The following is a 25,504-nucleotide window of genomic DNA, read 5'->3' on the forward strand; positions in this document are numbered from 1 at the left end:
GCCTGGTGGAAAAAAAGACCTCAGTACTAGTGGTGTCTCTGGTTTGGCTGTGACTGAATTGTGTTGCTGTTTTGTTTTTCAGATGTGTTCACAGAGAACCCAGATGAGAAGTCCATCATCACATACGTCGTGGCATTTTACCACTACTTCTCGAAGATGAAGCAGCTCGCTGTCGAGGGCAAGAGAGTTGGAAAGGTGAGATGGAAAGATGGCGCACGCTTTTTGTACTTGTCGAGCCTGCTTCCCTCACTGTCTTTGATTTCCTTCTTCAGGTTCTTGATCACGCCATCGAGACAGAGAAGATGATTGATAAGTATGAGACATTGGCGTCAGACCTGCTGACGTGGATCGAGCAGACCATCATTGTCCTGAACAACCGGAAACTTGCCAATTCTCTGACAGGAGTTCAGCAGCAGCTTCAGGCCTTCAACACCTACCGCACTGTAGAGAAGCCGCCCAAGTGAGTCAAGCCAGGACACCTCTCCGTTACATTGCACTCTACTTCTATTCTAATCTCTTCTCTTTTCCAGTGTTTTAAATCTTCAAGACAAAAAGAAAACACATGACTCACTTTTACAATGATTGATGTTAGGCACAGAAACCAAATAGTAATTTAACACCACCTTTAAACACACCTTCTGAGCAACTGAATTAGAGTTTAACTCTAATAGGAACCCCAAACATTTCCTTAATAACATTTTCATTTTGGGCACAAGATAACATCATTAAACCGCACTGATATAAAAGAAGGATTACAGTCTTTCCATTAATTTGTTATACACTTACTGACTTATTATCAGTTATTATTGATATTCTTTAAAAAAGAGTGTGGTAGGTTGTTTTTAGTTGGGTTTCTTCCAGATAAATTCAATCCATTTAATACAAGTTCAAACTTAAAGTTTAAATTAATTCAGATCACAAATTATTGACACAAACCACCTTGTATTTGTCATTATCTGCATTATGAACAAAAATACAGATCTCTTTGATTTATTGAGTCAGCAATATACCAACAAACAAACAGGAAACAAATATTAGACCCATTCCTGATCAGACACAACCAATTAATGGCCATTTAGACAAATTGAAAAATAAATAAATAGTAATATAATTACTTAGACATTAAATGGAAGTTAAGTAATAATAGAGAAAAATGATTTTCATAATTTAAAAAAAATTAACTATAAAAATGAATAAGATTCAATTATAATAGACATACACTGGATGTGGTTTACACGTTACTCAGGGATTGTAAAAGAAGAAAGTTTGCCATTGGATATTTCCAAGGGTAACATAGAGAAGAATATATTTAATCCATAGAGAGAGTGGGTTGGGGCAATAAAGTTCTGAATGCTCCAAATTTTGAAGGTCTGCAGAGGCCAAACAATAACATAACTGCAGTAAATGTACATTTCTTGTGTGACTTGTGTTTGATTTCTTTCAGGTTTCAGGAGAAGGGAAACCTTGAGGTGCTGCTGTTCACCATCCAGAGTCGTATGAGGGCCAACAACCAGAGGGTTTACACACCTAAAGAGGGAGCCTTGGTCGCGGATATCAACAGGGTGAGAAAGAAAATCATGTTTTTTACTTACTGTTTAATCTTCTGAATATTTTTGCGATTAATTAATAAATCATTTGGTCTGTAAAATGTCAGAAAATAACAAAAGAAAGCCCATCACAATTAAAAAAAACTTGTTTTGTCCAACTAACAGTACAAAACACAAATAGTTTATTATCACATAAGACAAAGAAAAACAACAAATTGAAAAGCTGGACCAAGGCAATGTTTGGAAAATTAAACGATTAATTAACTAACCAATTACTGGACTAATCATTTCAACTGTGCTTTTAATAAAGAAAATGCTTGGCTTTGGATTTTGCATATGAAGATTGTCTCTCTTTTGATCAGCATGCAAAAGTCTGGGGTTTAAAGCTCAGGCTTTTCAGCTCAGCTAGATGGACAAAATTCATTCATTTAGCAGAGCACAATCCCGAGGCAACAATTAAACCGCAAATGAATTGAATTATACTGGTAACACTATAGTGCAATTCAGTAAACCAGAAAATTAATTTCTGGCAGCACTGCAGGCACAAGCAAATAAAAATGTGTGTCTCAAAAGAAACTAACATGTCAACATGGGATCTATTTCCCTCTGATATAGCTCAGGTGAATATAATTTGCATGGATTGTAAGTAGATATAAAACAATTAGCTGATTAATGAATAAGTACATCAACAGAAAAACAATTAATTTGATAATTAATTAATCCTTTTAAGTCTTTTTATCAAGCAAAAATGTCCAACATTTTGTGGTTCCTGTTTTTAAAAGTTGAATTTTAACAAACATAGTCTGGTTCCAGTTTTTAAGATGTGAGAATCTGCTGCTTTTCTATGTTTTAAATAATTTTAAATGTAATATTTGTGAGTTTTGAACAGTTGAAGACAGTACCCTGGGCTTGTGATTTGTCTGACATCTCACAGATCAATACGATTAATCGAACAAAAATAACTGAAATAATAGATAGATTAATCAATAATAGTTTGTTCCAGCCCTAATTTTAAGGTCCTTAAGATAGGGTAATGCAGTATGTACACTTAAAACTTAATACCTACCGACTTCAGGAGTTGTTCTGTAGCTGACCTTGACCTCTGAGGCATTTGTGGACTTCTGATTTATAAGTTCAAGCTAAGAACTTCTAAACTGGAAATGGAAAGTATCACAAAAAACTCCCAAACTAGCAAAAACTACAACCCCTTATATTCCATCTCTTCATCTGTTTGCAGGCCTGGGAGCGTCTGGAGAGGGCGGAGCACGAGCGGGAGCGCGTCCTGAGGGATGAGCTGATCAGACAGGAGAAGCTGGAACAGATGGCGAGAAGATTCGACAGGAAGGCTGCCATGAGGGAGACCTGGCTCCTAGAGAACCAGAGACTAGTGGCTCAGGTAAAACATCTACAACAAACCTATGGATCTATTATATGACGTTATTATCTGATATTTGTTCTGAGCAGTCTCTTAAAAAAGATCCTGATCTCGATTAACTACCTAATTAAATTAAATGACATGTATAAGCGTACAGATTGTTACAGTATTTGCATTCGGTAATTGACACAGCAGGTTGTTTGCATATCTGATTATTACTGATGATGAGAGGTAAACAGGTTGCTATGAAAAAATAGAGAGATGATGCCAAGTAAAAGCTGCAAGTAAAACATTGTAAAAAAAAAAATGTATCTGTGGAAGAAGAGGTATTAAAATCCTTTACTTTAAGGATTTTACTCACTGTTTTTCTATGATTGGTTCATGTTTTTTCTATCTTGGGCACTAACATGCAGTCATGTGGATACAGTCCTACCAGTGGTTACACACTATTCCACTGACCTACAGGTGGCAGTAATGCAGCAAGATGTGCTACAATGCACAAGCAAAGGCAGGGAAGAAGAAGACTGCAAGCTAGTAAACATGGATGTAAACAAAGCTGGATTTAATATATTTTAAATGAGCTTCACAAATGTTTTATGGGGAAGGAAATGCATTCAACACATTCATTAGAGCTCCAAGTTACACACAATGTGTTTTGGTGAGAAACAATAAATTAAAACCATTGTCTCCGCAGGGCACCTTTAAGTAAAAGCACCAATACCACTACAAATAAAATTGTATTCACAATTTTAAGTGAGCCACTCTCTCCTCTCCTCTCCTCTCCTCTCCTCTCCTCTCAGGATAACTTTGGTTACGACCTGCCAGCAGTGGAGGCAGCGAAGAAAAAACACGATGCCATTGAGACAGACATTGCTGCGTACGAGGAACGTGTTCAGGCCTTGGTGGACATCTCAAAGGAGCTGGAGTCTGAGCGATACCATGATGCCAAACGGATTGACGTGCGGAAAGACAACATCATGCGCATGTGGGACTACTTGCAGGAGCTGCTGAATGCTCGTAGGGGGCGTCTAGATAAGAACTTGACCCTGCAGAGGATCTTCCAGGAGATGCTCTACATCATCAGCTGGATGGATGACATGAAGGTACAGCACAGGAGGCAATATTCATCAGCTAATAACATTTATTTTCTAGACACTAAGCTGATCAGATTGCTCCTCTCTTTAGGCTCGACTTCTATCTCCTGACTTTGGGAAACATTTGCTGGAAGTGGAAGACTTGTTACAGAAACATGCTCTGTTAGAGAACGACATCGCTCTACAAGCAGAGAGAGTACAGAGCGCCAGTGCTGCTGCTCTCAAATTCGCCAATGGAGATAGTAAGTGCAGTGGCTCCTTGGTCCTAGTTTAATTAGGGATGGGGACACTGATAGATTGCAAGCAATGGACCATCACCAGGTTAAATAAAAGATGGTCCAAAAAGTACAGAAAGTTATCATCAAATGTTTTGTCTGGTCTGGTCATAGGTATGACTGTAAGTGTCTGTTTGTGTTAGTAATCCTGGGAAGAATTAAGCAATTAGAGAAAGTGAAATGAGTAAATATATATATAACGATTATATTGTATATTTGATTTTTTCCCTAGGCTATAAGCCATGTGATCCCCAGGTGATCCGAGACAGGGTGCAGCACCTGAACTTGTGCTACCAGGAGCTTTGTGCTCTGGCAGCCCAGCGAAGGGCTCGCTTGGAGCAGTCCCGCCTCTTCTGGAACTTCCTGTGGGAGGTGGCAGAGCTGGAGAGCTGGATTAGAGAGAAGGAGCACATCTTCTCCTCCCTGGATTATGGGAAGGACCTGACAAGCGTGCTGGTGCTCCAGAGCAAACACAGCGCCTTCGAGGATGAGCTCGGAGCCCGCCGCGCCAACCTTGAACAGGTCTTGGCTGAAGGACAAAAGATGATCCAGGCAGAACACTTTGGCTCCCCGAAAGTCCAAGAATGCATGGACGACATCAGGAGGCAATGGCAGCAACTGGAGGAGCTGGCTATGTTTCGAAAACAGAACCTTCAAGACACACAGAGGTTCTTTCAGTTTCAGGGAGATGCTGATGATTTCAAGGCCTGGCTGCTGGATGCCAAGAGGCAGATGAGCACTGATGACGTGGGTCACGACGAGTACACCACCCAGCGGCTACTGAAAAAGCACAACAGCCTTAAGAATGAAACAATCAAGAACGGAGCAACCATAGATGCGCTATCCAAACAGGCCAATGCACTGCCAGAGGAGCTGCAAAACACCCCTGATATCCAGAGACGTCTGAAAGACATCAAGGACCTGTACATGGAGCTCATGTCTCTGGCTGACCTGAGACAGAAGCAGCTGGATGACACGATGGCCTTGTACACCATCTTCAGTGAGACAGACGCTTGTGAGCTCTGGATGGGCCAGAAGGAGACGTGGCTTGTGGGTTTAGAGGTGCCTGAGAAGCTGGAGGATCTGGAAGTAGTACAAAATAGGTACACAGAACAAATTTGTCTAGACTTAATATTTTAATTCACAAAAATCTGGAAAAAAATGTAATGTTTTGACAGATAACTTACTTGATTCTATCCAAATTCAGATATTGTATACATGTGTTTATGCATCCTTTACATTGTACTGTTTTTATTTTAAATAACACTTAACACTTCTTGTTTTCAGGTTGAGCATTCTAGCTCAAGAAATGGGCAATGTTCAGACGAGAGTTGATGATGTCAACAAAGCCGTGAAACAGCTTGAGGACAGCAGACACCCTCGCACCAAAGAGGTTAAAGAATGTCAGACGCGACTGAATAAGAGGTGCTTTGAATATATAATCTGTTTTTTATGTGTCATACATTTGACTGTTTATTTGTGCGTCAACATGTCTAATTAGTCATTCAGAATTATAAATTAAATAAATAACAAAAAAGATACACATTTTTATGTTTGCTCTTGGCACTGAGGCATATGACATACAGTATGTTTTTGTAACACTTCTTTTTGCAGGTCCATAGTTTCCTAATAATTCTCAAGAAGTCTCCTGGAAAGAAGTCTGTAATTTAGCACTAATTATAGGTGAAACAGAGACAGTTTTCAATTGGTGTGAATTTCTAGACATTTTCTGTTAATTGCTAGCAAGCTCTTTTAGTCAGTGCACAGCAGGTCAGTGGGACATGCAGAAGTGTGAAATTTGTCTACAGGGAATACATTTACTTTAAATCAAGCACTTCTTCCAAGGAATATTTTCCCTATAATTAGTATGGAATTAATTGGTTCTTTCCAGAAAACATCAAGAAGTTAAAAGAATTATGAGGAAATGAAAGCGTTACCAAAGTTTGAAAAATATATTTTGAGAGCTCATGTGACGTTAAATAAATACTTCACTTTCAGGTGGGAGGCCTTCAAGGCCATGGTGGAAGAAAAGAAGAGGAAAGTGGATTCTGCTGTTAGTCTGAACAACTACGGGCTGGAGTGTGACGAGACAGATGCCTGGATCAGAGATAAGACACGGGTGATCGAGTCCACGCAGGACTTGGGCAATGACCTGGCAGCTGTTATGACCATCCAGAGGAAGCTGTTTGGCATGGAGAGAGATCTGGCTGCCATCGACACCAAGCTTACCTTCCTGAGGAAAGAGGCCGATCAGCTGGCTTTGGACCACCCTGAGAGTGCAGATGAAATCTTGGCCCGCAGAAGGGAGCTGGACGAGGCCTGGGACACGCTAAGAAAGACCCTGAAAGACAGAGAGGACTCTTTGGGTGAGGTCAGCAAGTTACAGACCTTCCTCCAAGACATGGATGACTTCCAGTCCTGGCTTTTCAAGACCCAGAAGGCTGTGGCGTCAGAAGAAGTGCCCAGCACGCTGCCGGAGGCCGAGGAGCAGCTCAGCCTTCATGACGCTGTGCGTGAAGACATAAGCAACCACGAGGAGGACTACCACCGCGTGAGGGACACCGGTGCCCAGGTCACCCAGGGCCAGGAGGATGATCCTCAGTACCAGCAGCTGGAGCAGAGGCTGAAGGGGCTGGACCGTGGTTGGTATGAACTGCAGAAGATGTGGGACAGCCGCAAAACCTTCCTGGACCAGGGTCTGGGCTTCCAGCAGTTCATGAGGGATGGCAAGGCTGTAGATGCCATCCTGAACAACCAGGTACTGTATTTCATGTGTATGTAGAGTAGGATTATGTGTCAGAATTGCCTGTCTTTAACCCTTTGGGGTTGATTTTTACATATCTTCTTAAAGTCACCGTTCAAAGGGACTTGCATTACATGATATATTTATGTGTTTTATATCCAAATATGAAAATATGCAGCCTCATCTATCTGTAATAAGGCACTATTTGTCTTAAAGCACTGTATAGAGATAATTTGACCCAAAAGCTTGAATGATGTCTATTTTTTGAAATTCTTCAAATCTCTTGTGAACGCACACCTTTACTCATGTGGACCGATTGTTTTGGTGCTTGGAATGGATTTACCATTCTTACAAGTCTTAGGTTCACAGAAAGTGTAAAAATGTAGATAGACCCCACCAACCACTCACTTCTCCTGCTCCTAGTGTGATTCAGAGATAGGGTAGTTTGTTAATGATGGGGTAAGTCAAACTACAGGTATTTAAAAGAATGTGGTATGGAAGAATGCAGCACGGTCAGTAACCATGCCGCATGTCTCTCCTATAATGTAGTCAGCTGGTTGTGAGTCTCTTTTTGTTTCTTTGTTGATTCTTTCCTGGCTTTGTTGCAGGAGTACACGTTGGCTCACATAGACAAGCCCGACACCCTGGCTGGGGCAGAGAAAGCTTTGAAGAAGCATGAGGACTTTGTGAGCACCATGGAAGCCAACGAGGACAAGATTGACGGCGCTCTGCAGGGTGGACAGCGGCTGGTGGACAGTAACAACCTGTACTCTGGGAAAGTTCAGGACAAAATGGACTCAATCCGAGACAGGTCAGGTTTTTGGTCAATATGATTTTAGTGAACTGCCGTCAAAAAGGGCTATTGAATAGTACAATGTTATTATTATATTGTAGTACTTCTGAGAAATCTTTGACCTGATTTAAACCACATTTGGCATTGATTAGAGGGATCCTCTTTTGTCTTGTTCTTTCCCACAATCATTTTTCAGAGAAAATGTGAATACCTCTTTTTTGTTCTGAGAGTCAGTATTGATCAAAACATTATAAGAATTACACTTAAGAAAGAGCCAGTTTAGAAGTATTAAGTTCTTTACCAAGTGTGTGACACATTTATTTATTTAACAGTTACTCCAACTTACAGAAGTGTAAGAGTAATATTTAAAGGCATGATTAATCACAATTATGCTAAATATCAGATTTACCCAACATCTGCCCCAGGGTTAATTTTTTATAAAGAAAAGCTTTACATTAAAAATACTATACTAGTTTTATATATATGAAATCCTCAATATACCAAATAGCAATTACCATATGATATTAACAACAATCTAATATATTTATAATATTCAAATAGGGAATAATATTGGAAAGTGGCAGAAACAGAAAGAAAAATAAATTCTGGTGCAGGTAGACAAAATACATCAGAGAAAATATATTTTAAACAGAGTAGTACCACCTTGACAGTGAAGACCTATGCAAAGTGATTGCAATGGTAGCAAAACGAATCTTTTCTGAATTATACATATTGTCTCCGCGTGATCAATGATATTTTGTACAATCACACAGGAACATGTGTCAGAAGGGGGTCGCCTCAGTTTTTATACTGCAGTCCTCTAGTATCTACGCTAGATTTTTTACTTTTATCATCACTTGACACAAAATTTCACTTTTAGCCGTTTGATAAATGCTGTTCGGGGCCTGATGTGACTTAGAGAATAGATCTGTTCAGTCTAACTCATTCTTCTTCAGACCTTCTTCTTTAACCGGCTCAGCAGCGAAACAGCTTTCTTATCACTGTATCATTAGCGTCAACAAGAAGCAGTAGAGAGGGCATAGGAGCTTTTCCCATTAACTCCCACAATTCAGCTTGGTAGACAGGCGCCGGCAATAATGGATATTGATCTTTAAGTGAGAGCTATTCTTCACGGTGTAGCAGGGAAACAGATGACTGTTTTAGGTTACTGTGTCAGGTATTTTTCTGTGTGTTCTCTCTCGGCCAGCGATACATCCTGTTATGTCACAGAGAGAGGTGTTGAATAAAAAGGTGGATGAAGATTTACTCAGTCTTGAGTTGTATTTTCAATGTATTTTCTTGGCTTTTTGTTTGACCTTCAGGCACAACAAGAATAAAAGAAGAGCCCAGGAGGTGTCAGAAAAGCTCAGAGACAACCGAGACCTGCAGCACTTCCTGCAAAACACTCAGGATGTGAGTTCATTGTCAGTTTACTGTTCATGTAATCACTGGGTAACATCAATTAGTACATCAATTATTAGATTAATTATTCCCTCACTGAGATTTGACATCATAGTGTTTTTCCTCCTCTTTATTTCTTGTAGACAGTTTGCAGAACACACTCTGCTTTGTTTACTATAACACAGTGGTACTTGATGAGGCTTTCTTAGGCTAAACTTGTATCTTCCCTTATTGGGATAGGGGTCCCATTTGGCTAATTGGTAAATGCGCTGTTTCCAAAAGATAAAGAAGTAAATCCTGCTCAAAGAAAGTCACCTCTGCACAAATTTAAAATGCTGATGTTTCCATGACTTTCCCAAGTTTTGTAACCCTACATGCTTGAGTCTTAGTTGTTGATTTGAATCTTTTTTGCTAATCCCTAATATTGACCCCTCCTCTTCATGCTACAGCTGACTCTGTGGATCAACGAGAAGATGCTGACGGCTCAGGACACGTCGTACGACGAGGCCAGGAACCTCCACAGCAAATGGCTGAAACATCAGGCCTTCATGGCTGAGCTGGGCTCCAACAAGGACTGGCTCAACAAAGTAGATCAGGTTGGTAATGCTGCCTATGTGCCTATGTACACCTGTGTATGTCTGTTTTATATGTTAGAGAGGGGTAGTATCTGAATACTAATTAAAAATCATTATGATATCTTAAGCGCGACCTATTCTTTTCATATTAGCCTTTGACAATAACTGATTTAATGCAAGGTTAAACTCATGATGAGGGATCCCAAATTAGGCCTTAAATTCACAGTGAAGTTAGGAAGTGTCTTTAGCTTTAGGATTTGGTCAAATTCTTCATATTTGATTGGATTGTTCCAAAGTAGGCACATCTTAGTGAGTACAGAGCGATCTTTGAGAAATTTAGATAAAAGTTTTTGCCGACTGACATCACACACCTCTTGACCCATGACATTGCTCGGGTAGATACTATAATATCATATCACAAATTCTAATCACAAATTAACTGGGAAGGAACTGTTTTATTTCACAGTGAAGCATTTTAGAAACATCTTCCATCTGTGTTCTTGTTGGATACAGGAGGGTCAGGAGCTCATGGAGTCCAAGCCTGAGTTTGAGCCCATCGTGAAGGAGCGTCTGGCCAAACTCCACGAGCTGTGGGACAAGCTGGAGTCCACAACCCAGGAGAAAGCCCGGCTGCTGTTTGACGCCAACCGCTCCGAGCTTTTCGACCAGAGCCTGACTGATATGAGAAAGTGGCTCGGTGAGCTGCAGCAACAGCTACAGAGCGGAGACGAGGACGTCAAAGACCTGACTATAGCCAACATCCTGCTCAAGAAGCATCAGGTCTGCGTCTTTGTAACAAACACTGTTTATACTTTAGATTTGCAGGCTTATTGTGTCTGCAGTTCCTTTGGATTTACGCACGTCTTCAATCATATGTAGTTAAATCTCACCATGGGAGTGAATACATTATAGTTTTAGCTTCATGTGCTTTCTTAGGATTAGGTTTGAGTGAGTGAGTGTCTGTGTTCAATGTGTATTTGTGTTTACTCTAAGCAGCTGAACACAACAAACAAAAACCCTATAAAGCTAAATCTTAATGTGAGCTTTATATTTGTTGGAAAAAAAACAAACAACTAGAACAGTCTTCTAAATTATATTGGAGTTGGTGCTGCATTGGTAAAAGATTCATGAAAACAGTGACTAAGCTCAGTTTCACCCATAAAGGGCAAGACAAACTAACTTTTGGTGGGTTTACCCTCCACTACATCCTGATTAGGCTTTTGAAAGGCTATTCATCTCTTCCTCTAATCATATCTAACCGTGCCAGATGACGGAGAACCAGGTGCGTGACCGGGCGCGGGAGCTGGAAGAGCTCCAGGAGGCCGTCAAGCAGCACGGCGGAGGTAGGGAGGACCAGCCGGAGCTAGAGGCCGAGCAGCAGGCCCTGCAGGTGGACTTCCAGCAGCTCCTCACACCGCTGGCCCAGCGCAAGGGCAAGCTGGAGGCCGCCAAGGCTGTCCATCAGTTCTACAGAGACCTGGCCGACGAGCTTGTAAGCATGGATCCAATTTCAGAGCAAAATTAAAGTGTCGAAACTCCCTGCCCTCGCAAAATGATTGATGGCACAAAATTAGAATAAAGCATGTTCGATTTTTAAAGGACCTGGATTAATGTTGGCTTTTGAATGACAGCGTGATAAAACCTTTTGGGAGTTATGTTTTAGAAATATTAAAGCCTGAACTTGAGGGGGTGTTTTTTTCCCCCTGAAATGATAACTTATTAATTTGGAAATGAAGTTTTCAATTACAGTATGTGCACTTAGTATGCAAGATAGTAAGACCACCAACTCTCTCCATGAAATTGACTCTCCAGGTGAATCTGGGTAAAAAGCTTTAATCCTTTATTGGTTTCAATGCCTAAATCCACTTTAATCAGGTGGAGGAGACAGCTTAAAGAAGGATTTTTACTGTTTGAGATGTAGGAGACATTTTGTAAAGGGGTAAAATTTGATATAAGATAGATGGTCTGAAGATTTATTTATACTCTGTGTACAGCTGAGATCTGTAAAGCAATTTCTCAACAGAAACCAGCCCTTACTATTTTCTCTTTTCATGGTCGTATTTATTTTTATTTTTTTTCTCCTTCTTCTCTATCTATCAGCTCTGGATTGAGGAGCGGATGCCCCTGGCAATGTCACAAGAACATGGCCACAATCTTCAAACAGTGCAAATGCTTCTGAAGAAGAACCAGGTGAGGGTGGTTAGCTCTACTGTGAATCGATACTTTTAGGGCTGCATCAGACTATTTTTTTCAGTCTAAAAATTATTTTCTTGATTTATTGTTCTGATTAAACTCTATAAAATGCAAGAAAAAATGCTGCTCACAATTTCTTAGGGCCCAAGGTGACTTCTTCAAATTGCTAATTTTATCCCAACAGTCAAAAACCCATATAAAATCAGTTTATAATTCTAAATGATAAAGAAAAGCAGCAAATAAATCTTATTTGAGAAGCTGGTGCTTGAAAAATGTCTGTCAGTGGAGATACAGAATACTGTGTTTGCAGTAAAATGATTGCCAGCTGTCAGGCAAGATAATATCCACTACTTAAGCTGTAAAAGCAAAGAAAACAAAAAATTTTCTTTATGTTTCCACATATCACAAAAGCATACGAGTATATATATGAGTTGATCGAAAATGTGTCAGCGTCTTTAAAAAAGCAGTTGCAGAGCGAGTTTAGAGCCGCCTGGACACTATTATATTGTCTCTGGGGCGATGCTGTACAGTCTCCCTCTCTGTCCATCAGACGTTGCAGAGGGAGATCGAGGGCCACCAGCCTCGCATCGATGAAGTGCTAGAACGGGGGAGGAGAATGGCGGCTGCCGCCAGCGCAGAGGGCAGACCAGAGGCCGAGCGAATCACGGACCAGATGAAGGAGCTGGAGGAGGCGTGGGCTCGGCTGCAGGACGAGATGGTCAAGCGCAGGGAGAGGCTGAACGGCTCCAACTTGGCCCAGCAGTACTACAATGACGCGGATGAGGCCGAAGCCTGGATAGGGGAGCAGGAGCTTTACATGATCGCTGATGAAAAGGCTAAGGTGAGGAGAAGAGCGAGTGCTGCACGTGACAGATGAGAAAGCAGGCTGATTACCTCAGGGAAGTGGCCACAGATGTCTGAAACACAGATTTTATTATCTAAATCAAAACAAGGCATATCATGTTGCGCAAATAACAAGTGGCAGTGCATGCATTAACATGATTACATGGTTAGTGGTTTCTTCAATTAAGTTGACACGCTTTTTATAAGTGGCACCCTCTACTGAGAGCTCATTTGGAGTATTTTGTTTTGCTTTGATGTGCAGTCTCCTGTCCCCTTTTCTCGCATAATTTCTTCTTCCATCTCTCCAGGATGAGCAGAGTGCCATGCTGATGCTGAAGCGCCACATGATCCTTAAGCAAGATGTGGACGACTATGCCGACTCCATTCAGAGGCTGGCTGACCGTGCCCAAAAAATGTTTGCAGAGGACCATCCTGATGGGTTTGTGCCTTGATTATCTGATGTACACACAGACAAAATTACATCTGAACTCCTTGTTAGGATGCTAATTCACTCATGTTGTCCCACTCAGTTGTGGTTTTGCGTGATAAGAGAGACAAGCCTATAAAATTTGATAATTCTTGTATGCTTAATCACACGCCTCATCTAGAGTAAACCTAAATCCAATCTCTTTGCCCTTTTCTCATTTTCTCCATCCTCCCTGCATCTCATTTCCTCCCATCCTCTCCCTTTACCTTTTCTGCAGCGAGGAGATAATCAGGCGACAGGGCCAGGTGGATAAGCAGTACGCGGGGCTGAAGGACCTGGCGGAGGACCGCAGGAAGAAGCTGGACCACACCTACCACCACTTCTTGCTGAGTCGAGAGGTGGAGGACCTAGAACACTGGATCGCAGAGAGAGACGTGGTGGCCTCCTCTCAGGAGATGGGCCAGGACCTGGACCACGTCACGGTATTATTCATACAAAAACATGCACACACGTGTGGTCATAGCATATTATTAGCACATACAGAGAGAAACCAGCCAGAAAATTTAATTTTCTAGGACTTACTGTGAGCCAACAAGAAACCTGCATGCCATCTTTGACTCACAATTAAACTTTTAGGCTCCTGTTTCACAAAATCTTGGTTTTTATCATCTCAATAAAATATAAAATGTAGCTGAAGTGCAAACATTTCTCTCTCTGAGAGATGAAAGCATGCTGTTATATCCAGCAGCCTTGACCATGCCCATAAGAATTTGGGGGATGTCGATTTCATTGGTTGCATGTCAGTTTTTGTATTGATTTATTTGATTATTTTTGTTTTTAAAGCACTTCATGGTCTTGCACCTGTCTTGATTTATAATGTTTTATGGCTACTCTGCTATATATATATATATAGTTATATATATTGGTTTTATTAACTAGTTCTGTATAATTTTTATTTCTTGTGTCCATCAGTCTCAAACTATTTTACTGTTTACATTTGTACTGTGTTATTGAGTCATTTGTTAAGCACTTTGAATTGTACTAACCTGTATGAAAGGTGTTATACTAATGAGAGGTGCTCAAATACTCAAAAAGCTGCATGTGGCAAGATCTTTATGTAAACCCAATTTATGTAACTCTGGAGGTGGAGCTATTCTAGATAAAATAGGTCGGTATGCTCACTGACTAAAATGTATATGTTTAAGGGAACTGAAAAATCAGCTAAGGGGGAAATGAAAGTGTCTCATAAACATCAACGGGAAACCACCAAAGGAGAGTTTACCTATTTTATGCTTTTGCTTCTCTTGGTGTAAAGTGATCACACGTCTGTTTTGATGAACACTTGTGCATTCATGAGCAATCATTGCATCATTTCTTGGGAATTCAGGTTAAAAATAGTTTTCTCTCACTGCCATATGGGCTCCCAGCTTGCACATTTTCCTGTGCAGCTTTGAGTCTAAATGCAATTCCTACTTCCATTCCTACAAAAAGTCAAAGTTTTTCACCTATTTTTTAAAACCCATATCTATTTTTTCCCTTTAGCTTCTAAGGGATAAGTTCCGAGAGTTTGCACGGGAGACGGGGATGGTGGGTCAGGAGCGAGTGGACATGGTCAACCAGACAATAGACGAGCTGATCGAAGCCGGTCACACCGAGGCAGCCACCATGGCAGAGTGGAAGGACGGCATTAATGAGAGCTGGGCTGATCTGCTGGAGCTAATTGACACTCGCGCTCAGCTCCTCACTACATCTTACGAACTGCTCAAGTAAGGAAACCAGTATTGATGCACCAGACCACGAGCAGTATGACGCCTAGTTATCCGGATTGATGCCATTAAGATTTCATGTCCTGTAATGCAGCATAACGTGTCCAAACATGTGAATGATACTGATTTCTGGAACCACTTAAACCAGAATCTGCTGTCACAAAGAATTCAACTTGAACATGACATACTTACATTGATTAGAGTTGCAGGATGATAAATGTGATGATAATACACACAGGGCCAAAGAGACTAAGAGATCGATCCCTTTTTTTTTTTTAAAGGTACTTTGACGATGGGAAGGAACTCGTGACTCAGATCACAGACAAGCAGAAAGAGCTGCCTGATGATGTGGGAGAGGACTTCAGCAAAGCCGAGTCCTTCCACAGAATGCACGCCGCCTTTGAGAGAGACATCACCGCTTTAGGCAAACAGGTACAACACAGGGGATCAGCCCTTTTACTCTCAGGGAACACAGCAGGCAGCGGCAAAGAGGCAAACTTTGATGATTCATATCTAGAGGTGAAGGGAGAGAGTGCTGCAATATTGGGGAAGCTGTAGAAAGTTTTCTCAAGGGGTGCAAAGCCATAAATGGTGTCTGTGGTCTAATAGGGGGATTCTTACATTATTATCAGCCTCTTATTCCCATTACTCTGGGAACGAGCAATTAATAAGATTTAAAAATGTAAAGCTGCTTAACAGTGGGTCAAATTAATATATGTAATGTGAAAGGTGTCAATCTTGGTGATAAACCCACAGAGAATTATCACCCCACTCTGCTGTTTCTTTCAGCTCTAAGGAGAGTTTTAGGGCCTTTTAGCTCATTGTTTTGGTTTTACAGTGCAAAACTCTGTCGGTTCAACCCTGTAAAATGAAATAGACTAAATACACTTTTATTGTGTAGTTAAGCAAAAAATAATAATTTAAATAAAATAGTGTGAGCATGGTTAGCTAAGCATTTAAAATATTTACCACATAATATTACATTTGCAAAGTAATGTGGAAACAAGGGTTAAAACCTCAGTGCACAGATACAAATTCTTTTGTCATTAAAATTCCTGTAAATGAGAAAAATGCTAATACAAATGAATAAATACATGTGTTTTTCTCCTACTCACATTCATCTTATGATCTCATGATGTAACCAATTAAAGATCCCCTAGAGACATGTTTTAAGAATTAAAAAATAGTCTGCTTGTCTTCTTGTAAAAATTCTAAAGATTACATCTACTCCTTCTCCCTCATTAAATAATCCAGGATCTATGAAAATGCAAATACATTTCATTTCAAAAGTTTAAGTACTGGATACAAGTGCCTCCTACTTCACTAAAAAGTGCACTGGAGGTTTTAAATGTCCTTGTGTAACACTAGGTAAGTTGCATATTGAACCAGGTCACAGGAGACTCTTGATTCTCCTTCCTACAGGTTCAACAGTTCCAGGAGACGGCTTCGCGGCTTCATGCCCAGTATGCAGGGGGCAGAGCGGACAGCATTCAGGCCACAGAGCGAGAGGTGGTGGAAGCCTGGAAGGGCCTGCTGGCTGCCTGCGACGGCCGCAGGGCACGACTGGTGGACACAGCTGAGAAGTTCCGCTTCTTCACCATGGTGCGAGATCTCTTGGCCTGGATGGAGAGCATCATCCAGCAGATAGACACTCAGGAGAAACCCAGGTGAGCACACCTCGGACAGAGTTTTTATACTTTTAATTAGATGTCTATTCAGTAAGTTTCAGCTTGACATTTATTTCTAAAAATTTCAGACTGCAAGAGGATGCATTTATTTTTTCTAAGGAGAAATCTGATTCCGACAGCTGAAAAACAAACCTAAATCATTGCCCTTTGAGCATTTGAGTTTTTTTCACACATTTCAACTGTCAACAAAGATTTGGACGTTAACATCTTTGTGGGTAAAGAAATGAAAAAGTCCTAACTGACTCATTGTTTACAGAGAGTAGGTATATTTAATGATTTTGATAGTAGGTGGAAAACAGCAAAATAATGTCCACTAAGTAATAAGATATAGATAAATAAATTAACAACACAAAAAATGTCAACCCACATGAATTGATTTCTACCATTTTCCATCTGCAAGAGGCTGTTTTTTCTTTTCTTACCGATTCAAAGAGCTGAAAACCAAACCCCAAACCTCTCTTGAGTTTTTATACACATCATTTTCAATAGTCAGTAAAAATGTATCTTTCCCATTATATTCTGTATAATTAGATACATTAGATTAGTGATAAACATGAGATTAATTTGTTCTTGCACATGTTGTTCTGTAGCCGGTCTCAGTGGGTCCAATTTGGTTTGCTTGTATAGTTGGTAAGTATGAAGAATATTCAGTTTATCAAAAGGCTGTAAGTGAAAGAAGCTATAATTCACCCTAAAAAGCAACTTGTTCACTTTTGTAGAAAATATAGTTGAGCTTTAGTATATTATCTCTTCATGAGACTAGTATGAATTTATATAGTACAACTTAAGTATGTTTGCATTAGATAAAGGACACAGTAAACTTGAGCCTGGTCATGCAGTTCCAGTCCCTACCAACAGAGGTAGATAAACTTCTTGCATTACCTGTACATCAATTTACATCATCCTTCCCTCCTCTACATTAGGGATGTCTCATCCGTGGAGCTCCTGCAGAAGTACCACCAAGGGATCCGCTCTGAGATTGAGACCAGGGGAGCAAAATTCACTGACTGCATAGACCTTGGCAAGGCCCTGCTGACACGCAAGCACCGAGACTCTGCTGAGGTAAGGCCTCAGCAGCAAAGACAGCTTCTTTTCATCCTCAGCTGGGCCTCAAATTGCTGCTTTCATTAGATTTAATTACTTTTCTGGGAGTGATTGTTCTTGTCTGGCACAATGGAACCAATTGGATCGCCACGAAAGAAAAAAATTATACTCATCTTATACTCATCAGGGAGACTATAAAGCAAACACTAATTAGAAATGGAAAAGCCAAAAGAATTTAAATGAGCAATTGACCCCGGCCTGAATTTAACGTGTGGTTAATTACTTCACAATACTAATTCTTAGAGGATAATAGCCAGTCTTGGGGCTGAGTTGTTTAATAATGCTGATATGTAACTGCGACTGAATAACTGCTTGTGTCAGATCAAGGAGAAGCTGGTGCAGCTGACGGAGAAAAGGAAGGAGATGATGTTCAAGTGGAACGATAGATGGGACTGGCTCAGACTCTGTGAGTAAATCCACACTAACCTCCAACCTAAAAGCAATTCCTGTGCATTCATTATTGCTTTCACAAATCTACACTAAACTGTCAAAGGTCATATGACTAACTGAGCTTGTATATGTATGAACGATTGCCCATGAAAGAGCGCCGTGACAAAACAAAGCAGACTCATATAAGCGTGTTAATTGTCAATGTGCCTCTCTGTTTTATAAACCTCCATACTTGGCTTATACAGATTTAAGTACAGAGAAAATGCTGCTTTATACAAGATGAACATCAACAGAAAAAGCTGATTGTAATATACATTTTCTAAATGTTCTCACCATCTAAACAACACGTTCTAAAGCGTGCCCTCAGTTTCTAAGTGTCCTTACATTTCAAAATGTCCTCATTTTCCAAAACTGTCTCATAAAGCACTTACAGCTCCTAGCACTAACCTTAACGTAACTTAAATCTAACTATAAAAACAAGCCTTGACTTTAAAATATATTTAGTAACCAGGTTAAAGAATAAAACTTCACTGTAAAAGCTCTGATAATGTCCTCTGACTTTATCGCCTGCAGTGCTCGAGGTCTGTCAGTTTGCGCGGGATGCCTCCGTGGCGGAGGCTTGGCTTATCGCTCAGGAGCCCTACGTGACCAGTAAAGACCTGGGCTACACTGTGGACGAGGTCGAGAAACTCCTCAAGAGGCACGAGGCCTTCGAGAAATCCACCGCTACTTGGGAAGAGCGCTTCTCTGCACTGGAGCGCCTCACTACAGTAAGGAAACAAAAAAAAAAAACAGGACTGATTATAGCTGCTGAAAAATAGGTTTTACTATGGTTTTGTTAGAAAAATCTTACCTGCAGGCTTACCCAACAACTTTAAACAAGACATATTTAGTTAATGAGTGCTGACAAGGTGTGCCGTATGATGTTCCTTAATGGAAGAATCGATAAGGTACTGATTCCTCTTCACCACTGTGTTACAGCTGGAGTTGTTGGAGCTGAGGAAGCAGCAGCAGGAGATGGAGGAGTTCATTAAAGAAGAGCAACGTTCAGATAAGGACAGCAGGTAAACACACACCCACATACCGACAGTCAATATCATCACAAAAGTCCTTTCAAATGATACATCTGGTGATATTCAGAACTTTTCTTACTGTCTTAAATCCACTGAAATCACCCAAACCAACAATGAATTAATCCTGTTGACAAGTATTGTCAGTGTATCTGAAGCCTAATAGAGACCTCCACTGTTTAATAAACACATACATGAGCCACACTGCACTGGGTGACGTGGTCCTTCATTATAATGACTGGGGTTTACTTTGAATCAATCCCACGTACAATGTCCACTGCCTTAAATACTCATTAATGCAACATATCCACCACTGAAAGAAGTGCCCAATAAAACCCACACAACCCACCGTGCCTAGCTATTCTAGGAGACTATTTTGCCGATTTTAAATACAAAAATACAACAAAACAAAAGAAGACAAATCTTATTGACACAGTATGAACAAATGGGCTCGGGTTGAGAGCCAAAAGACAGGCCAAAGAGGTCAGAAAGTATTTAGAGATGGACAACCGTAGTGTCTTTCCACAGGGGATTATTGACAACAAAAATAAAGAATACTGCAAGACTTATCCTTTACAATTTCATGCACGCACAGTCTCTCTCACTCTCTTTCTCTCTCTATCTCGCTCTCTATCACACATACAAACACATTGTTTCTTCACCCGCTGCTCTCAAAAGTCAACCCCATGCTGCCCTCTTTCCTACAGGAGAGAAGACACCGGCTTTGTAGAAGAATCTTCGCAGCTTTACACCATTGAGGAACAGACTCTGGTTAGTAGCTACACTCACTCAGCTCCTGTCCTCTGTAGTTTGTCATGTTGTGACCTCTGTTCAAGAATGCTGAAAGTTTAAAAAGAGAAAAATAGCCTCTCTTCCATGCTTGTTTCTTACTGACTCCTGCATTTAAGAGCTCCTTGACTTTCTTACTCAAAAACAAACTAAATTTGACTCTGTTGAGAACCCTCTTTGCGCACTTGTAAAAAAAATAATCATGGATGCATAAATCAAGGGCAATCTCTGCTCTCCTATCTCCTCAAAATACGCAGGTTGAATTGCTGCTAATTTTTCTCATTCTGTTTCTGTCTCAATTTTTTTTCCTCTCTCCTCCAGTCTGGTTCTGGCGCAGTCGAGCCCAGTTCGGGTCTGCTGGAGGGGACAGCCGGTGACTCTACAGTGCCCATAGAGTCAGAAATGAGAGAGAGTGGTTCTCTGGAGCTGGAGCCCTCTGTCTCAGTTGTGATGCCGAAAGAACCAGAGAGGGCTGCCACGATGCCCTTGGAGCCCCTCAGAGCCCAGACAGTGCTGCAGGAGGGCATGCTGGGCCGCAAACACGATGTGGAGGGCTCAGGAAAGAAAGCTTCAAATAGGTAGATAACAGGAAAAGGGACCACAGTGCTGCATATTGTAGCCCACTTACCACATGTAATGTAGTCTTTACATTACCCCACTATCCAATACAGAAATTCATTTGCTTCCATTAATTTCTGCATGTTAGGAAACTTATATTAGCATCCTTGAAAAATTGCTCACCTTCTTTCATCCATCACCGTGAACATCAAGTCAGCATTCATTTTTCAAGTTACCTCACATATTGCACTCAGACTTTTTAAATCAATCTGCAACAGCAGTACAACGGAAATGAATGCAGAGTTAATTTTCTTTGTGATGGATTAAACAACTCAAGCAAGTTTCAAGAGTTTTCTAATTTATTTTCAGATTGGAAAGAAATGAAAGGAAACCAATGGCTGCCTGTAGGGGTAGTAAGAAAAACAGCTACATTTATAGCGCGCATGCATTCAAAACACGCCTGTGAGTCTTAAAGATAAATAAAGATATAGAAATGCAAACTTAAGTTATAGTTAATATACACTTAGCAGGCCCTAATATGGAAATGCTCTCTGTAGAGCATTAATTACAGACTTGTGAAATCTCACATCCAAAACATACATGAGAAAACTGAAACCTTAAAAAAAGTAAATTAATCTCTACAACGCAAGCAGCTTGTATTCTATAGAGATTTGAAATTGAAGAAGCACTCTTCCAGTACGTGTAAACTGAATTATTAGGAGGATTTCAGACATGCAAAGTTCAACAAGGAGCTAATGAACGTCATACTCTGTCAGAAATTGTGCATTCACAGTTTAAAAACTCCTTTAGTTTGATAGTTTTTGGGTGAGTTTCTGTACACAACATAAGCAGCACCAGAAAATATTAACTATCTACCTTTCAAGTTAAAAGCAAGTCCCTCTTGTAGCCACTTGTATGATTGTAAGATGATTAAGCAGCTGCTATAAGTCAATTTGTTACTACAGAGACCACACGTTTTGTTTTACTTATACTTTGTGATTGCTTTTTTTTATTAAAAAGGATCTGGCAGTGTTCTTCTTGATAAAAAAAAACTATTTACAGTTGTTCCAGAGCAGTGAGCAACTGTGCTTCTTATTTCTAATGAACTAAATGAAGTCTTAATGGAGCGGTGATGTTGTTGTGGCTCTTGTAATTGGGATTAAATTAAATTGATTCTGCATTATTGCCGCACATTAGCCACCTGAAATGATCAATAGTTAAGTCCTCCATTTTCAACTCTTCTTCTTTCTCTCAGGTCATGGAACAACTTGTATTGTGTGCTGAAGCCCGGTCAGCTCTCAGCCTATAAGGACGCCAAGAGTTTTGGCCACGGGGTGACGTACCACGGCGAGGTCCCCCTGTCCCTCAGTAACGCCAGCTGGGAGATCCTTACCAACTACAAGAAAAAGAAGCACGTCTCCACACTACGGTGAGAGTCCAATCCATCTTTAGGTTTTCGTAATAGACCTTTTTACACAGCAGCCATTTGGACATGAATTAGTAGGGTAATCACAGGTGTTACTAATGATACCAATTCAGCGTTTATTCCATTTAGTGTAGCAGAGACTTCCAGTGAGCCAACATGCAAAAGAGCTGCACTCTGACTCTGTTTGACATTAAAGGAACGGAACCTTAATTAGTATCACTGCTAACACCCTGCAGTTTCATGTCAACATGGCTACTGTGAAAATGTCTATGGTGTCACTATTAAAGGAGTAGTTTTAGGAATGTGTTCGCTTTCTTTCCAGGAGATAAATGAGAATCAAATGTGGTCTTATCGGCCAATATGTGCCGGACTATTTCTTTTTTATTTTGTGTAAGAAAGGCACTATGTTTGTTATCATTAGTGGCCGGGTACAGTGACTTCCTGTAATCACTGTGAAGTTTCCAAGCAGAGACTCCAGGAAGTCATTGCTCCCAGCAAGAAAATAGTCCTACTCAAAACGCCACATAAAACCATAATTCATTAAAACTTTTTTTTCAAATGTGTACAAAGTTAGAGTTTAGTTGCTTGGATAAATTAAAAATATGTTTTGGAGAAACTTTTTTACACTTTATTTTATCCTAATGGTCAAAATAAAGTATAAAACAACCACTAGATCCTCTTGCGTTTCTCCACACAATAAATGTCCACTTTCCTTTCTCTCTCACAGTCTTGGAGACGGCAGTGAATATTTGTTCCAATGTAAAGACGAGGTAAGTTTTGAACCGCTTTCCATGAATCAGATGAGACTAAATGTTCTCCACTTGTTTTGGCATGTACTACATGATCTTTGACCCTATGTAAAGAAGTGGTCACAGGGTGTAATGCTTCGTGCACTACATACATATTTCAGTTATACGCTGTTTAAGTTTAATATGTCTTCCCATGTCTAAGTAATCTGGCAAGGTTATTTATGTAAGTAGCCGACATTAACAAGGTCATTCACATTTCCTTCCATTTCACCATCAGCAGAGATTTACCCTACAGGGATCATTAAATGTAGCAAAATAATTCTGTGAATAATTCACAGCGAGGTTGTTTTCAGGTTGATTTAGCTTCACAAACACCTTTTTTAAAAGTTTGATTGTTGAATGCATGACCAACTCCACTTTGAGTTAATTTACTCAAATAGACCAGGAGACGAAAACACACACTGCCCCTCTGGAGGTGGACTTCCCTTTGTAAGCCGCTGTGGTGTGTGTGTGTTCTTGTGTTTAATTTCAGGAGGAGCTCCAACGTTGGACCCAAGCCATGGAGAAGGCCGTTCAGCCCCTGGCAGCGGAGGAGGCGTCGGGGCCCTCAGGGGCCAAAGCCCACAGCCTGCCCGCTCCCTCCTCCTCAACTGCCCTCCCTGAGCCCAGCTCTGCCAAGAAAGACAAGGAGAAGAAGTTCAGTCGCTTTGCCAAGAAGAAGTGAAAGGAGATGGGAAGGCCACTGGAGGAGGAGGGGAAGAGGAGTGAGGGTTGCCTAGGTCAACCTTGGTAAGAGAAAGTATGTATTTGTTATACAACTCGGTCAAGATGCGACGCTTTTTATCACTAGAATTTTTTTTTATATTATTTTTGCGGGAGGATAAATATTGTAGTTGTAGGTTAAAGCCATTCACTCTTTTGCCTGGTATTTGGAAGCCAGTGTATCACTTGCAAAGGTTGCCGAGCGGGGCGTCGTTTTGTTCGTTCTCGTGTTCAACAAAATGCGGCGAGCATTTGAAGAGTCCAGCTTACGCAGGATTAAAGCACAAAAAAGACATGTCTGTGCGTTTCAACTCAACCAGAGGAGGATGTTTTGTTAAACTTTTTTTTTGTGTTTTACTTGTCTGAGTTTTGGCTTTGGGGTATGAATGCTACGCCATAGCTAATGGGTACGAATACGCCACAGGCGCGTGTAATGAACATTAGCGGTGTGAGTCACGAGAGTAGCTTGAGAGGAGTGTGCTTTTTAATCTGCGCGCTGTGCGTGTTATATACGGGATGGTTGGTGAACTGGGTGAGATCTTTCTGGTGTTGGAATTTCTGGAGGCCAGCCAAATTTTTTTCTTTTTTTCTCTGTGCGCGCGCAGAACTCTATTTGTATGTGATATTGTGAGGTGGCGGTGTTAAGACATTTTGTATGCATAAATTGTTGTGGAACTTTTTGTGCGCGCTCTCTCCAAAATTTTTAACTGCACCAAAACAATTTTTACTCAATTTGCTCGGGGCACAAACTTACTAAGTGTTAATGCAGGCATGCAAAAAATAAATTCCGCTTATTGTCACTGGTGAAGGGGTCTCAATTTGTGATCTGGTTGAGATTGTAATTCCCTCAATGATGACATCTGAGCATTGTTCATTGAGACACCACAATCAGTCAGTTGTTGAATTATTGAACACTCATTTTCTGTATTCTCAACGAACTGTGGCAGTTTTAGTTATTTCTGTGAACTTTGGAAATATTCAACACTTGCTGTATTGACCCTGAATTTCATATGCTAATCATTAACGATAATATACATATACGTTATATAGGGTCTACAGTGCCATAGTGAAAGTATGTGTATATATAGGCTTTTGTTTATTGTATATTTTTTTATAGGAGTGCTTAGTGTGGGGTCGGAGGTTTTTTATTCGTTGAGTTTGGTGAGTGCGGGAAGACCAAAGCTTGAGCGGTTGCTCTCGGTGGGTGATTGTGTCTTCATACTGGGGTTGTTCCCTCGAGGTGTGAGGGGTTTTTTAGGCAACACTGAGCTCGTTGTAATTTGATATACAGTATATACAGGGTAGCTTGGAGTTCAGTTTTATTTTATTATGGAAAGAAGGGTGTGCTTTCTTTTATAGGAAAGAGTAGGCTCAGAAAAGGTGCGCCATGGAGTTGGTTGTGCAAACGCGCTCAAACATTGGAAATTTTGATTCTCTCTTTGGCGAAACATAAGACACAAGAGAACTCTCAATCAATTTCTATACAATCGACCCAGGGTATTGGTGTCTCCGAGTATCTGATAGAAGCACTAAAAAGTTATAAAACTTTAACATATACTAGGAATAAGAATATAGTGAGACAAAAAACCACTGCCATATAACAAATTTAGAAGCCATTTATCTTCTTCTGGTAGTGCTGTGGGGCACTGGGAGATGCGGGTGTGTCAACAGTGAGGACTTATAGGGGAAATTTTTGGCCATTAAAATAAGTCCTTTAGAGTATATGTAACTTCTAATTACTTTATTGTGAATGCGCACAAGGGTGAAGCGAACTATTGAAATGTTTATATTACCGACCTCTCCCCAGCTTAGTACGTTTTTTTTTCCCCCAAGCCACCACAGAATTTCTAGGCAATGACAAGGAAGATAATTAGCATTTTTAGAACCTAAACTTTCTGTGTCAGATATTACTTTGGCACTTGAGTGCAGATAACAG

General features: G+C 40.5%; 1 protein-coding gene across 2 annotated transcripts in view; it reads left to right on the forward strand.

Moving 5' to 3' along the window:
* sptb (spectrin, beta, erythrocytic) overlaps nt 1-23,562 on the forward strand; it is a 45,062-nt gene extending 21,500 nt beyond the window's left edge. Inside the window, exons 8-37 of one of the 2 annotated variants that reach the window (XM_035674752.1) lie at nt 83-195; nt 273-460; nt 1,445-1,562; nt 2,785-2,943; nt 3,723-4,025; nt 4,108-4,258; nt 4,524-5,394; nt 5,579-5,716; nt 6,290-7,049; nt 7,643-7,845; nt 9,150-9,240; nt 9,678-9,824; nt 10,317-10,583; nt 11,071-11,295; nt 11,904-11,993; nt 12,547-12,837; nt 13,148-13,278; nt 13,544-13,748; nt 14,809-15,032; nt 15,314-15,464; nt 16,455-16,699; nt 17,644-17,782; nt 18,146-18,230; nt 18,788-18,984; nt 19,196-19,278; nt 19,992-20,055; nt 20,395-20,651; nt 21,887-22,060; nt 22,785-22,827; nt 23,339-23,530. In XM_035674752.1, coding sequence (XP_035530645.1) covers nt 83-195; nt 273-460; nt 1,445-1,562; nt 2,785-2,943; nt 3,723-4,025; nt 4,108-4,258; nt 4,524-5,394; nt 5,579-5,716; nt 6,290-7,049; nt 7,643-7,845; nt 9,150-9,240; nt 9,678-9,824; nt 10,317-10,583; nt 11,071-11,295; nt 11,904-11,993; nt 12,547-12,837; nt 13,148-13,278; nt 13,544-13,748; nt 14,809-15,032; nt 15,314-15,464; nt 16,455-16,699; nt 17,644-17,782; nt 18,146-18,230; nt 18,788-18,984; nt 19,196-19,278; nt 19,992-20,055; nt 20,395-20,651; nt 21,887-22,060; nt 22,785-22,827; nt 23,339-23,530 — 6,305 coding nt within the window. Of the gene's footprint in view, nt 1-82; nt 196-272; nt 461-1,444; nt 1,563-2,784; nt 2,944-3,722; nt 4,026-4,107; nt 4,259-4,523; nt 5,395-5,578; nt 5,717-6,289; nt 7,050-7,642; nt 7,846-9,149; nt 9,241-9,677; nt 9,825-10,316; nt 10,584-11,070; nt 11,296-11,903; nt 11,994-12,546; nt 12,838-13,147; nt 13,279-13,543; nt 13,749-14,808; nt 15,033-15,313; nt 15,465-16,454; nt 16,700-17,643; nt 17,783-18,145; nt 18,231-18,787; nt 18,985-19,195; nt 19,279-19,991; nt 20,056-20,394; nt 20,652-21,886; nt 22,061-22,784; nt 22,828-23,338 lie in introns of both variants that reach the window. The other variant, XM_035674753.1, reaches the window with a different exon arrangement.
* The last annotated feature ends 1,942 nt before the right edge of the window (nt 23,563-25,504 follow it).

Source organism: Morone saxatilis, unplaced genomic scaffold (assembly GCF_004916995.1).
Source record: "Morone saxatilis isolate NCDOM2014 unplaced genomic scaffold, NCSU_SB_2.0 Contig3, whole genome shotgun sequence".
NCBI classification, from domain to species: Eukaryota; Metazoa; Chordata; class Actinopteri; family Moronidae; genus Morone; species Morone saxatilis.